The following is a 13529-nucleotide window of genomic DNA, read 5'->3' as shown; positions in this document are numbered from 1 at the left end:
TTTTGGAGAGAGAAGTTGTTTATTCGGTTACTTGTTTAATCGGGCTCGCGGAGGCTCCGAATCTGCAGACCGAACGTGTCTGAACATGCCGACATTCGCACGAGTAGATAGTATTAAAAAAAGACCCGAGTTGCTAACAAACATGATATGCAAACAAGGTGAATGCGAATAGGTTACCAAAGGCACAGGCCCTTGAAAGCACGCACACACCCCCTACATTTGGATGAGTGCGACCAGTTATTGCGAGTTGCATCCACAGCCTCTTACGACAATGACCTTTGAACCCAGTTTCAGACATCTATTTCCGCCTTATCGCGGCGACGTTTCGCGTAAATATCCGCGGCAATGTCCAAGGGCGCAATTCATTATCTCCACAGCTATAACGGGCTATGGTAGTAGGAACACTTGCGCCCTCCCGAGAAGCGCTCAAGAGAAACAACGCTTTCAGCACGTGTTCCATAGCATATACTGAGCATCGGTATCACCGTGACACAGAGCCTTCGAGTTTATCTACTGTGACTTTAGCACAGAGAAAGCCGTAAATGCCTTCTTCTTGCAGCGCATTTCTACCAGTGGATCTATATTGCTCCAGATTGCAGCTTCCGAGCCCACCGACTTGTCACACGATGCCTTTTATTGGGTCTCTGGCGCAAGAGCCAAGGGATTGCGTTTACGACCGATGCCTGCCTCACCTCACGTCGCAGAATAAAAAGCGCCTAGTGCTAAAGCTTCAGCTGCATAAAAGCAGGGGCCTTTTCCAAACGGATAGCAGTCGCAGCGATATCGCTCTCAGGTGAGTGTAAATAATTTTTCTTACTAATCTTAACGGGAGCTGACACACGGCGTGCGCGGCAACGATGCAGGCAGTGCACAAGTTTTTCTCAATCGGAAAGAGTATGACCCGTAATCCGCTGAAGATATGTGCGATACAGTATATTGGCGGTACTTTCGCAGAGGCCGACCGTTCTGAGTGCTGCACAGAGAGACAGAGGTCTCAATACAAGATTAGAATTTGATTGAGTTCAGCGGCTTTACGTGCAAATACCAAAATCTCATTGTCAGGGATGCCGTAGTGGAGAACCCCAGGTCATATTAGGCCACCTGTGGTTCTCTAACTTGCAGCTAAAGACAAGTTGATGAAGCGAGTAGGCCCTTACAGCGTACTAGAACTACTTCTCAGTGCAAAATGGTGCTGTAAATATCAGTAGGCGTTCAGTACAATTTTCCAATTTTTTCCCACATACCTACAACCAGCTTATGTCATCTCGCTAAACCCAGGGATCACATCCCAGATATGGCGGCCGCATTTCCGTGGAAGCGAAATCCAAAAACATGGGTGTACAATGCATCGGGTGCAGGTTAGAAAACCCCAGTTGGTCCACATAATTCAAGGCTCACCCCCCCCCCCCTCCCCTCGAGAACATGGCGCGCCTCATAGAGATTTTCTCGCGTCAAATCCGGGAACTCACTTTTTATTTTAAATCTAAATAAATGCATGTTCATCAAAATTGAATGGATGGTATATAGTGCCGAGGTGAATAAAAAAATAAACCGTGACTATATTCAATGCCACTCATCTATCTTAGAAGCGCTTTGTCATCCCCTTCAGACGTGCGCGGCTCGCTGTATGTGTGTTATCAGCCCGACAGGGCATTTTCGACAGTAACGAAGCAAGCGTAACGTTCTCAAGAAATGAAACGCAAGCAAGACAGAAGACGATTATTGTTGTGTGGCAAGATACGACCAAAAGGCTGTACGTTGGTACATATGTTTAAGACAGTATACGCAATAACTTATTAAAAATGCGTCAGGATATGTCCAGTAGCTGTGCTCGCCAACATTTCTGTCCCCAAAAACTGTTCGTCATCAGCTGGCTACCTTCGTTGTTATGTCCGACGTTTCGTTTGGATGACGCCTGCTTAATGAGCCCATTATAGCGTACCAAATTGCTCGTGAATGGTAGCCGCAATTTGTTTCACGGAATATGCCAGTATTTTCTCAGAACCTTGCTCTTTTTATGTGCAGTTTTTCACATTATTAACAGTTTGTTTCTTCCTCTTGATTCCTTTGCCCACCGTCGAGACATGTACACCCGGATTTTAGGGTATTTGTACGGTGCGAAATTTGATATTTAAATGAACCTGCTGCTGTCGCATTCAAATACAGTAAGAGCCTCTCTGGTTTCGGTGCTTCGGTCAATATTTATTAGTTCTGAAGGTTTTAGATACCTTATTCCATTACACCAGAGGAATGCACTTCTACCGACGGCAGCAGCTGTCATGTTATGGCTACTCTAACTTAACGCGTGGTGGGCCTGTAATTCGCTCGAGTAAGTTTTTCTCTGAACTATACTGCCAAATGACGGCTTAGAGGACTGGAGGCAGGACATGTAAGACGTCCATCCCGTTCAGGATGTTGCCATTATCTGACACAAAGAGCGCATGTTCGCATCTGCAGTGCGAAAACGAGCAGCTTTGAAATATTTGCCCTGTTTATCCAGCAGTGCCTAACATAAGAATGCTGGCTTACAATGAACGTATAATAAACAATCCAGCATCGTCGGAAGGCAGTCAGTGAGAGATTATTAGGGGATTGTTTACTAAACTCAAGTTAATTAGCCCTTCGCCGATTGTAAGAGCCTAACCGAACCATGTATTTTTTCCCCTTGCGCTTCTAAACAGTATGGTGGCACAGCGTGGTGTCTTGTTCTCCTCGGTAGCCCTGGTGACCCTGTCCCTGGTATCGCTGGGCAGTGCACGGGCGATCTCAAAGTGCCCGCCCGTGGACGACAAGGGCTCCAATGCCACTTATATCGCCAACCCGCTCAACTGCTCCACTTTCTTCCAGTGCCAACAGGTATACAGAGGGTGCTCGGGGCAGACAATAATCTGTGATTATAACACAGCATTTCCCTCTCTAGGTGGCGGTGACGGGAATCCTTTAATTCTCATATTCTTAAATTTTGGGAAAGCAGGTGTGCTGCACCGATACTGTAAGGGAACAGCAGCATTAACGGGCCTGTTGCTGGTGCTAGAAGCACTCCGAAGTAACTGGGTTAATAATAATAATAATAATAATAATAATAATAATAATTATTATTATTATTATTATTATTATTATTATTATTATTATTATTATTATTATTATTATTATTATTATTATTATTATTATTATTATTATTATTATTATTATTGACACACATCCAAAGCAAAACAAAGAAGCGGGCCTGTCTAAGTCCACGAGGACTTGTGCGACTAGGCCCGGCAGAGTCGATACAGTGATGTGGTTACATATTTACATAAAAGGTGGAAAGGTAGACATTTACATAATAAGACGTTTTTTTTTCAACTTTCAGAAGAATGGTTGGTAGTATTACCCGTTAACAGACAATGACATAGTAAATAAAGAGAAACACATAAACAACTTAAGTAAAAATCAGGACTGAATTTCAACATTTCATCAATAATTTCTTGAACTGTTTTTTCGAAGTTTCCAAAAAGAATACATCGGCCAAATCGTTGAATATATATGGGATGTATACACTTTTTCTCGCTTCACCATACTTAGTAGTGGAACAGGGTACCTTAAAACGTTTTTTATTTCTTAACAATCGAGGTGCACCGTATGCCTCATTGAATTCATCGCTCCAATTATGCCGCATAATAACAGTTCTGGTAAATAAATCCTCCAATGCGGAAAATCATAATTCCTGAAAAATATTGTCGTTCAGTGCAGTGCCATAAGCCGCATTTTTAATATATTTTTTAGTAGTTTATCAATCCGATTTTTCCAACGTTCTGTACAAACGGCGAAGATCGTTATACCATACCTCAGCACACTGTACGCTAGTGCATGCACTATCATTTGCTTGACTGGTAGAGATACTAAACCCTTTATGTTGCAAAGTAAATATGCAACACGCCGTAGTTTGCCGCATAAAAACGCCATGTGATGCTGCTAAGACATGCAGCTCTTGATCGTTATACCCAGGTCTTTGAATGTCTCCACATATTCTATAGCAGTACATTTACATAAAATACAATGTTCATTATGTACAAATATTGCCAAGTTTATTTTTTGAGTTCTTAATGGAGTACGAAAGCACATGATTTTGCTTTTCTTAGCATTGATATATACACAGTTTTCTTCAAACCATTGCATAGCCTTATGAACTGCATTATGTAGGGCGCTAATAGCTTCCTCAAAATGCATATGACGAGTGAGTGGAACTGTATCATCTGCATATTGATACACAGTGGCTTTTGTAATTATCGTGGGAAAGTCGTTCCTAAATAAATTGAACAAGAAAGGGGACAAGACGGATCCCTGTGGAACCCCAGCTGTAATATATTTTCTAGCGCTAACAATTTCTTTACTGCCCATGACCACCTGTGATCTAGCATGTAAATAATTGCAAATAAGATAAAAAAATGGTCCCTGGAAACTCAAACGAAACAACTTTTCCAATAAAATATCGTGATTTACAGTTTCGAATGCTTCTGCTAAATCCAAAAACCAAGCACAACTATACAGGTCCTTATCTAGAGCAGAATATAATTCATCGGTGAACTCTTCTAACAGTGTAATAGTACCTCGCTCAGCAAGAAATCCAAACTGTCTTGGTGTTAGGATTGAAAATTTCTTTAAGAAAGAAGTCATACACTCAAACAGAAACTTTTCCAGTATTTGAGAGAGTATAGGCAAAACAGAGAGAGGTCTATAGTTTTCAACTTCATCTTTTTTTCCTGCTTTATGCAATGGCTTAACAATCGCCGTTTTTAATGTCTCCGGAATTGATGCGGTGCTTATAAAACCATTAATCATAAAAAGCAGTATGTCTGCTAATGTATCAAAACTTATTCTTAGTGTGGCCACAGCTAACTCATCTATACCAGGTTGTTTATTAGGTCGGAAACTGAAAATTATTCTCCTTAGATCTTCCTTCACCAACGTGGGCAAAAAAGCAGATGCTTGAACAGTATGTTTGAGTGAGCAAGTGTGTCTCTGCGACTGCGCAGTGTTAGAAAAACGCGTGAATAAATTATTGAAATTATCTACAACTACATCTGGCTTCTCTGAAAAAGATTCCAAGAAATTCGCAGGTGCCGCAGTACTGCCTCGGAGCGTATTTATTAAAGCCCAAGTTTTTGCAGAATTTTTGTGTGTTTGATTAAACCTGTCTACGAAATACCGCCGTTTTGCTGATCTCAAGAGGGCAACGACCCTATTCCTCGCAATCTTATATTCAGTTTTCAAATCTTGATTTTTCGGCGCACGCCTGCTCCTTTTCCACAACCAGTCTCTCTAGGAAATAGATCTCATTATGTCGGCTGTGAACGAGGGGTAACTTTTCCTTTCTTTTTTAGTTATTGTGTACATACTAGAAAGCTCAAACTTTTTCAGCTGCTCACAAATTTTTCACAAAGCATAATTAGAAACCTTAATCATTTCCGCCCAGGCAAACTGTGAAATGAAATGATCAAATATTTTCCTATTGGAAATCTGCACTTCTAGTTGATTACTATCATGTTTTTCTTCTGATTTGTCCTTTTCAGCGGGGGTAAAAGTGCCTTAAAGGCCAGAATACATCACGCGAATATGCAAGGAATAGTCGGCGTTTGACGCCCGGCGGCGTACGCGCGACGCGCGGTGGTGGAGAAAACGTCGTTCGCCGCCGATCTAGCTGGCGCAAAAAAGTTCGTCGGGCGTCGACGATACCGGAAGCGGCAAACGAGCGGCGCCCCAAAGCGAGCCAATCAGGTCTCGCTATCAGCCCCGACTTTCGACTAGGCTTCCCCTGCTTGTCCGTGTATCCCGATCCCGCTCTATCGTTCACGCCGGTCTCCCGCTTTTCGTATTCATGGCATCCAAAGCGGCGCGGCTGGAATTTAACAAGTTAATTTCGGCTGTTAAGAAGCGTGCCATCCTGTGTAACTGCAGTCGCTATGACTACAAAGATCAAAGAAAGAAGGCTCAGGCGCGGGAAGAAGTTACCGCCGAAATAGTTCTATTAACTTCATTAACAATAATTTCTTCTTCTGAAGGAGGAGGCTCCAAATATCAGTCATGCCTAGACAAGCTGCGTGCGCTACTTTCGGTTCTGCTTGCTTCGGCCGTGCACGCGTTGAGCCACAGAACAGAGCCGCGGAGTTGGAGGAGCCGAAAGTTGTTTACCCGCCCAGTGTTGCCACAACGCATAGCATCGCCGCTTTCTTTAAACTACATCGGCCCATGAATGTCTCAAACACATAAAAAACACCAGAAATCATTTCTAAACAAAATATAAAAGCTCTTAACAGTTTTTAGAGTGTTCCGCAATTCAAAAGCGATAATAGTTGTCGTTAAAGTTTTTTTTTTTTGCCATGTGTTTCACTACAGCGCATTTGCCTCGTCTAGCCACACTGATAACAACGCAGCGACTTGCCGGCGGCGGCCGTCGTGTCTTCGCTTCATGTAGCGCAGCCCGACGAACATACGGCGTCGCGCCGCGGCAGATTTTCTGCCGCCCGAACTTCGTCGTGAAAGTTCGCTCCATGTATTCTGGTATTTATGTTTGTTTGGTAAGAGATGCACCGACTCGATATCAGAACTACAGAAATATGATAGCTCCAGTTTACTGGCTTTATTCGATAAGACTTCTTTTAGGTTTTTCTCGTGTTTGAAAGGTAGCCCTTCAATTTCTATATTCACTTTTCTGTCATACTGTTCGCTTTCATTTAGATTGTGTTGCAGCTGCTGCAGCTTTTGTGCCTGTGTTTCCAGTTCCGTTTTCATGTCAGCAATTTGTGCTTCACGAGCAGCTGCCCGTTCTTTACTGGCGGAAAGGTGTGCTAACACCATGTCGTATTGTTTAGACATAAAGGAGACTGTTTCATCTAGGTCTTTTATTGCTATGGTCACGTTTGTGAATTCTGCTTTCAGGAGGAGCAGAGTTTCTACTTTTCCATGTAAAGTTAGCAAAGAGGTCGAAGTTTGTTTAATACCTGCCAGGTCTGACATTAACGTGGCTTCTGAAGTGTCTTCTTCTCGTGGAGTCGTACGCGTAGATTGTGAGCCCGCCTCCCCCTCGTTGCTTTACCGCGCGACACGTTTTGCACACCCATGATTCACGTTCACTTTGACTCTTCGCTGCGAAAGTATTTTTAGCCAGACCTGAGCATTGTTGACCCAAATTATAAGGGTTCGCGCACTCGGAACAAGTAATGAAACGACCATCATCGGGTAGCAGTTTGTTACAAACAATAGAAGTGTCCATAATAACACTCAATAATATACACTATGCACTCGGCGGCCAACTCCTTTAGTTAGATTCACAAGGTAAGTACAGTACCTGTAAAATATGTGTGTTAATGTGCGGTTGTTGAATCGCCGCCGACTGCAGAGCGTCCTGCGCTGCAGGCTGTTTAGGTAGGCGTTTCTGCCAGGGTTTCCAGAGGGTGCTGTGATTTCCCAAAAACCTTCTGCGATGACGTTTCTTATGTAGTGGTGGCTTGAAAACAGGATGAAGGCCCAATCCAGCAGTAGAATCTTCTCGGATGGTAGCACGGGCGAGCCTGCAAAATATATGTGTTAATGTCCGATTGTTGAATTGAATAATAATCAAATGTTTTCTTAGTACACAGGAACAGCCACGGAGCCCTCGTACTGGTGAACCTAAGTGTAATAAAAATTATAATAGTAATCATCATCATGGTACACATTTTCACGAGTGAAGCGCGATCATACGTAGCCATCCTTCTTCGCAGAAGTTATGTTCAGGTGCATAATTGCTCAATTCACCAACCGCTGTTCTACACGCACTGAAACATCTGTACATGAGCGTTCTTGGGTACATTGCCCCCAGCCTCCACCGAACCTATCAGGTTCAGCCTTGAATCGGATTCGTGAACTCGTGTTTATAAAGTTTCAAACTCAGGAAACTGACAAATAAGTGGGAAATACAGTGTTGAGCAAATGGAAATCACAAAATAGAGCGACTAAATAGAGCGGAAGAAATCACAAAAATCAGTTTTGCTTCGAGAGTGCGAATATCCACGGCACTAGCTATAATTCCACTCCACTGAAGGCCGCCTTTCATCCGGGGTCTGTTCTCTTGTTCTCTGCCCTCTTTTGATTTTGATTTTCATAAATGGCATTTTGAGAACATCTCTGTTGAAATCCGACTTTTCGCAGGCGAGTGCGTACTATATGAAGAAGTTTCTTGGGGACGAGATAAGGCATTATTGTGCAATACATTGACCAAAATAAAACAGTGGTGCTACACGTGGCAAATGTCTCTGAATAATGGAAAACTGTGGCGATGACAGTAACCCGAGAAAAAACCCTTAAATTTCACATACAACTTTGCCGGTCAATCCTTCAGTGTCGCACATAGCTATAAGTACTTAGGAGCAATTATTGCGTCTGATCTGCGATGGAATTACCATGTAGTGTATGTTGAAAATCCGGCGTGGTTGCTTAGTGGCTACGGTGTAGAGCTGCTAAGCACGTGATCGCGAGATTGAATCCTGGCAACGGTGGTCGCATTTCAATGGGAGCGAAATGCGAAAACACCCGTGTACTTAGATTTAGGTGCACGTTAAAGAGCCCCAGGTGGTCCACATTTCCGTAGTCCCCATTACGGCGTGTCTCAATATCCGATCATGCTTTTGGCACGTAACACCCCAGAATTTAATTTTATGCGCATTTATAAAAAGGGCATTGAACCAATTGGGCTTTCTTAAAATATAATTGTGCAATTCTACGCTTGATATACGATATACGGCATACAAAGCATTTATCCGACCACTATTAGAATATACGGCATCTGTACGGGACTCTGGAGAGACTCTACACTGCGCAATTGCAAAGTGTTCAAGCAGGTTTATTTTCAATCACTACATTTGGCGCTTTTGCATGCTGCCCAGTTAGAGCAACTCAAAACGTGGCGGTATCACGAGAGGCTCAAATTTCTATAGAGATTACACAACGACCTGTAAGAAATCGACCAAAACATGCTCATCGAACGCGTAGCCCGCAGTATTATACGTTCTTACGACCTCGAAAAAATGGCCGCGTGCTTATGCAAAACAAAAACATTTAAAAACTCATTCCTCACTCGCACTATCTCCGACTGGAGTGTACTGCCTGCAGATTGGGTGACGACTCCAACAATTAATGTATTTTTTAAGGCACTTAGAAATATTGAACTGTGAACTACCTGCTAGTACTTTTTGACATGGGATCTAGTAAGATCTATAACTAAACATCTTTGTGTTCTTCCAAATATGCTTGCGTTACTTCATTTGATCCTTCCTATAGTAATACTCATTTCTTCATACCTGTACTTTTTTTATTTTAACTACATACTTTAATCAATGTTACTACAGGAATTAGCATTTTTCAGGGTTTTTGTGCTGTAAAACTAGTACTCAAATTTGTAATTAACGTTTTTCAAAGATTCTATTTGAAAAAATTTTGCTGATCTTTCTTGTATTTAACATGTATAATCCCCACAGACCACGTGACCGCTAATTTTTGGTATTCATATGCTTGTATTGCAGTTTCACGCATGTTTTGTTACGCAACTCTGCTCATGTAGCGGATATTGTGATGCACTACTGTGAATTGCATTTAATAGTCACTCCTACCGAAGGACTGAACTATTGGCCGGCGGAACATAAATCGCGACGCTCACTAATAAGAAAGCACTGGTTCACAACAAAGTGAAAGCATTTAAAAAGCTTATCGTACATGCGCACTTTCTCCCAGTTAAGCAAATCAATTTCCTTTGTCTTTGTTTCCTAAGCTACAGTGTCTGTTCAGGCCGATTATTAAGCAGCGTCATTATAAATTTTTACTGTTAGTGCAACTTTCGCACGCACAAAACCATGTCGTTTCTACGTCTGTATCTAAGCTCCATAATTGGATTATGGCCTAGTTTGGACAGTCGGGTAAATTCGCAACAGTTTACGTTGTCTACCACGCGTTTCTTCAATTCATTAGTCGCGTTATGTGAAGACCTTCGCCATGCTCATTATTGTTCCGTGACACGCGTACGCGAACGTCTCTAACGTTAGATTACCAGTGAAAATGCTTCCATGTATGGGATGTGTAACATGCTGTAGTAAGGTTGGCTCTGTGGCATGTGTGACATGCACATAATTATTAGGCTTAATCTTCATTTCTCTTCAGCCCATAAACTTTCCCTTACAGAAACTTAACTCCCTGAACTTGAAACACTTCACGCGCTTCGAGTTAGCCAGCACGTGTGCTTTACATTACATCAAACACGCTCCTGTGAGCACTCGGTCATGCTGTTGGGACCTGCAACTAGCTTTCGTGGGAGTGCGTCTTAAAGCACTGTTCCTAAACCGTTCCATATTTCGAATCTAGTATTGCGTGTTTCACTCGGAGCCCATCTTATTGTATTGCCTTAGACGGCACCACTTCCACGCCAAAATAACACTGTCTTCGTAAAATGTCCTATTTTCCCGCTTACCCCCAGGGACTTCCCGTGCTTATGCCATGTCCGCCAGGCCTGCTATTCAACGACGCTCTCAACGTTTGCGATCACGCTTCCAATGTAAGCTGCGTGCCGCTCTACTCAACATCTCCCACAAAGGCGCCAGCACCAGCCGCAGCCACCACTAAAAGGATTCAGCTTGAGGACAAGGTAGGCAAGGAGAAGGTCCCTCCACCAGCCGAAGGCGATGCCCCCGCTACCAGCAAGAGCGATGGGACCAAAGTCGAAGATGAAGCGCCCGCCTCCGTTGATGCTGGGACCGTCACACAGGCAGCTGTTGTCAGCCCCAAAGTCAACGATGACGGGAACTTGGTAGGGAAGTCCGTTGAAAGCACCATGGCCCAGGCACCTGAGCAGAAGGATGCGGGCGACGTGGCTGGCGGAAACAACGATGCCAACCAGGCCGTGTTGTGAACCTATCGGAGGAACTTCAGAGACTTTGCCTTTTGGTGGAAACATGCGTGGGACTCGGGAGGAAGGATTCGTTGGAATAATCAATTCTGCAGACTCATTCATTCAGGACTATACGCGATCACAGCACGTCTTCCAAGTTACAGGCTGACAGTACCGTGAAGAAATAAAGAAAGTGAATTGAACTCAAGCTTTCTGTTTTCGCGTCCACAGATTGGCTGTTTACACCTGGTTGTCTAAGAAGGTGCACGGCAAGGTGACTCACATAAATAGGCGCGCACCTTCGCACAAAAAAGCCTTTAAAATAGCTAGTATACAGCACAACGTAACTGGCGCGATGGCTGGCAGGGGTGATATGTAGAAGGTGAACTTTATGCGTAGGAACGCCAATAAGGGCTCCCGGACTTGCTTGTTACTTATGCGCGACGAAGTTTAAACCATATTACAAATTTAAAGAATAGAAACAAAATTTCGAAAATGTTCAATATATTCGTTCCGAACACCTCGCGTTTTTGATCTCACCCCTGTTTCCAGAACTGTTGAAGAAAATTATTTTGAGCCCTTTAAATGTGTTTTATTGTACTTTGTTAATAGCTGCATGCTCGAATCAGATAGTGCCCGTTGATGTTAGGCAACGCTTGCAGAATAGCGGTCTTCAGCCAAAATGTAGCAGTGTGTGGATGGTCGATAACCTCGCTGACAGTGATGTCTCCCAAAGAGAGTGGCGTAGCGTAGCCGGTTTATACCGGGAATTAGAAACACCACACTCAGAGTGTCGTGGCTGCAGAATGTCACAGCATGGTCTTTCTTGGTAGGCAATGCAATCTTTCCACAATATCAGTTTTAAAACAAGGAGAACGCACTCTTTCTAAATTTGGAGAAAGCGTCTAATAAAGTCACTAAACGAACGTCTTCTACGGAAACCCTCGCACTTACAGCTTAACCCCATTGTCCTAAACTGGCTGCCTGACTTCCTTAGTAATCAAGAGTTTTGTCTGGGCTAACGAGTGTGGATCTCTTAGCAGTGTAATGAAGTGATTTGGGCTTGTCGGTATGACATCGTGACGCTTATAGCTCGTGAAAAGACAAGGAAGGAAGGAAGACGTGATACACACAGGTGCTATTTACAACAATCTTTATTTTGAGTAAAAGACACACATATCTACAACTTTTTCGCATACGTCATCATACATGCGGTTTTTGCAAAAAAATGTCTTACCTTTACGCACTTGAGCTAAGTCTTGGTGGGAAAGGGCAATTGATGGTTTTGAAACACAGTTATTTCCTAGCCCATCAATCACTTCTGCTTTGATAATTTTGCGAGGTATTCTTCCTTGGGCTCTTCCCATGATGGAGCAGTCGTTGTATGCTGGAGCACACATCGAGTGGTCACCGTCATCCGCTCCGGCAACAGCGCACATGCAATGCCTGCAGTGGCCGTCAAGGAACTGACCCCGCTTTTCTGCTACATTATACCGGTGTTTCTGTAAACGCCCGTTGAGGCACCTTCCGTTTTGCCCCACGTAGTTTTTCTCACAATTTCAAGGAAGGTTTAAGCAACTGCTCCCGCACATTCAACAAACAGTTCCTGGTGTTTCTTTTTGCACATGCGCTTGTCAGACAGGCCTGGTCTGGCACAGACATTGCGATTTTGTAAGAGATGAAAACACAACCCTAACATTCGCACGTTGACCAAATTTCCTTAAACGGTGCAATACGCCGTGGATAAACAGAATGACAGCTACGCTCATCTTATCTACACAAGGTAGGCTGGCGGAATTCTTTGATAACTTCGACTTGAGTAGACCCCAGCAACGCTAATAAATACATATGTAGGGTAATCTGCCAAACAAAGACGGAGGGTCTGGTCGTTGAAGCTTTTGGTCATCAGCTCAGGGCATGACTTACATAATGCGTTTAGAGTGCGCCGACTGATATGGGAGCAGTGGCTTGTTCGCGCGAGGCTCGTAGTTCCCGCGTGCATGGTCGTTGCAAAATAAAAACTTAATGTCAAGAAATCGAATACTTCCGTCAATCGGCAGTTCTTGAGTTACTATTAGAGGAGATAAACCGTCGCATATAAAAGAAATTGCATTAGTATGGCATGGTATGATGATCTTTATTTAATGTCCTGAAGATCAACCCTTAGGTTGACGCAGGCGGCTCCCACGTCGGGACAGTAAGGTTTAACCTTACCGCCGTATCATGGGCCTTCTGGACGGCCTGTACTTGATCGAAAAGACCTCCACTGTGTAGGACTCGCTGCCACCAGTCTCTCTCCTTGTCACAGTCTGTGAAAGTCACAGAACACTGCCAAAGCATGCGATCCAGAGTAATGATGCCATTACACTTCTCGCAATTGATTGGTATCTCTCTTTCAGGATATATCTTGTTAATAAAGTTTGGACTTGAATAAGTTCTTGTTTGCAGCAATCTCAGAGTCACCGCTTGAGCTCTATTGAGCTTAGCGTGTGGCACTGGGAATTCCCTTCTGTTCATGTAATAATGCCTCGTGATTTAATTATATGTTAGTAATTGGTCCCTGTTCTCCTCCTGTATATTATTAAGGTCCAGGTCGCGTAGTGCACGGATAGTAAGTCCTCGTGCAGCTGCG

The 13529-nt window shown here is 43.5% G+C and overlaps 1 protein-coding gene across 1 annotated transcript; it reads left to right on the top strand.

The window, feature by feature from the left end:
- Positions 1 to 611: 611 nt before the first annotated feature.
- On the top strand, positions 612 to 11100 carry LOC142583322 (uncharacterized). The gene is made up of 3 exons (XM_075693746.1): positions 612 to 793; positions 2682 to 2856; positions 10487 to 11100. The coding sequence occupies exons 1-3, from the start codon at positions 627 to 629 to the stop codon at positions 10916 to 10918; spliced, it is 774 nt and encodes a 257-aa protein (XP_075549861.1). The 5' UTR covers positions 612 to 626; the 3' UTR covers positions 10919 to 11100.
- The last annotated feature ends 2429 nt before the right edge of the window (positions 11101 to 13529 follow it).

The sequence above is a fragment of the Dermacentor variabilis genome, chromosome 5 (assembly GCF_050947875.1).
Source record: "Dermacentor variabilis isolate Ectoservices chromosome 5, ASM5094787v1, whole genome shotgun sequence".
Classification (NCBI taxonomy): Eukaryota; Metazoa; Arthropoda; class Arachnida; order Ixodida; family Ixodidae; genus Dermacentor; species Dermacentor variabilis.
Note: the sequence above shows the minus strand (reverse complement) of the source record. Positions and strands in the feature narration are given on the sequence as shown.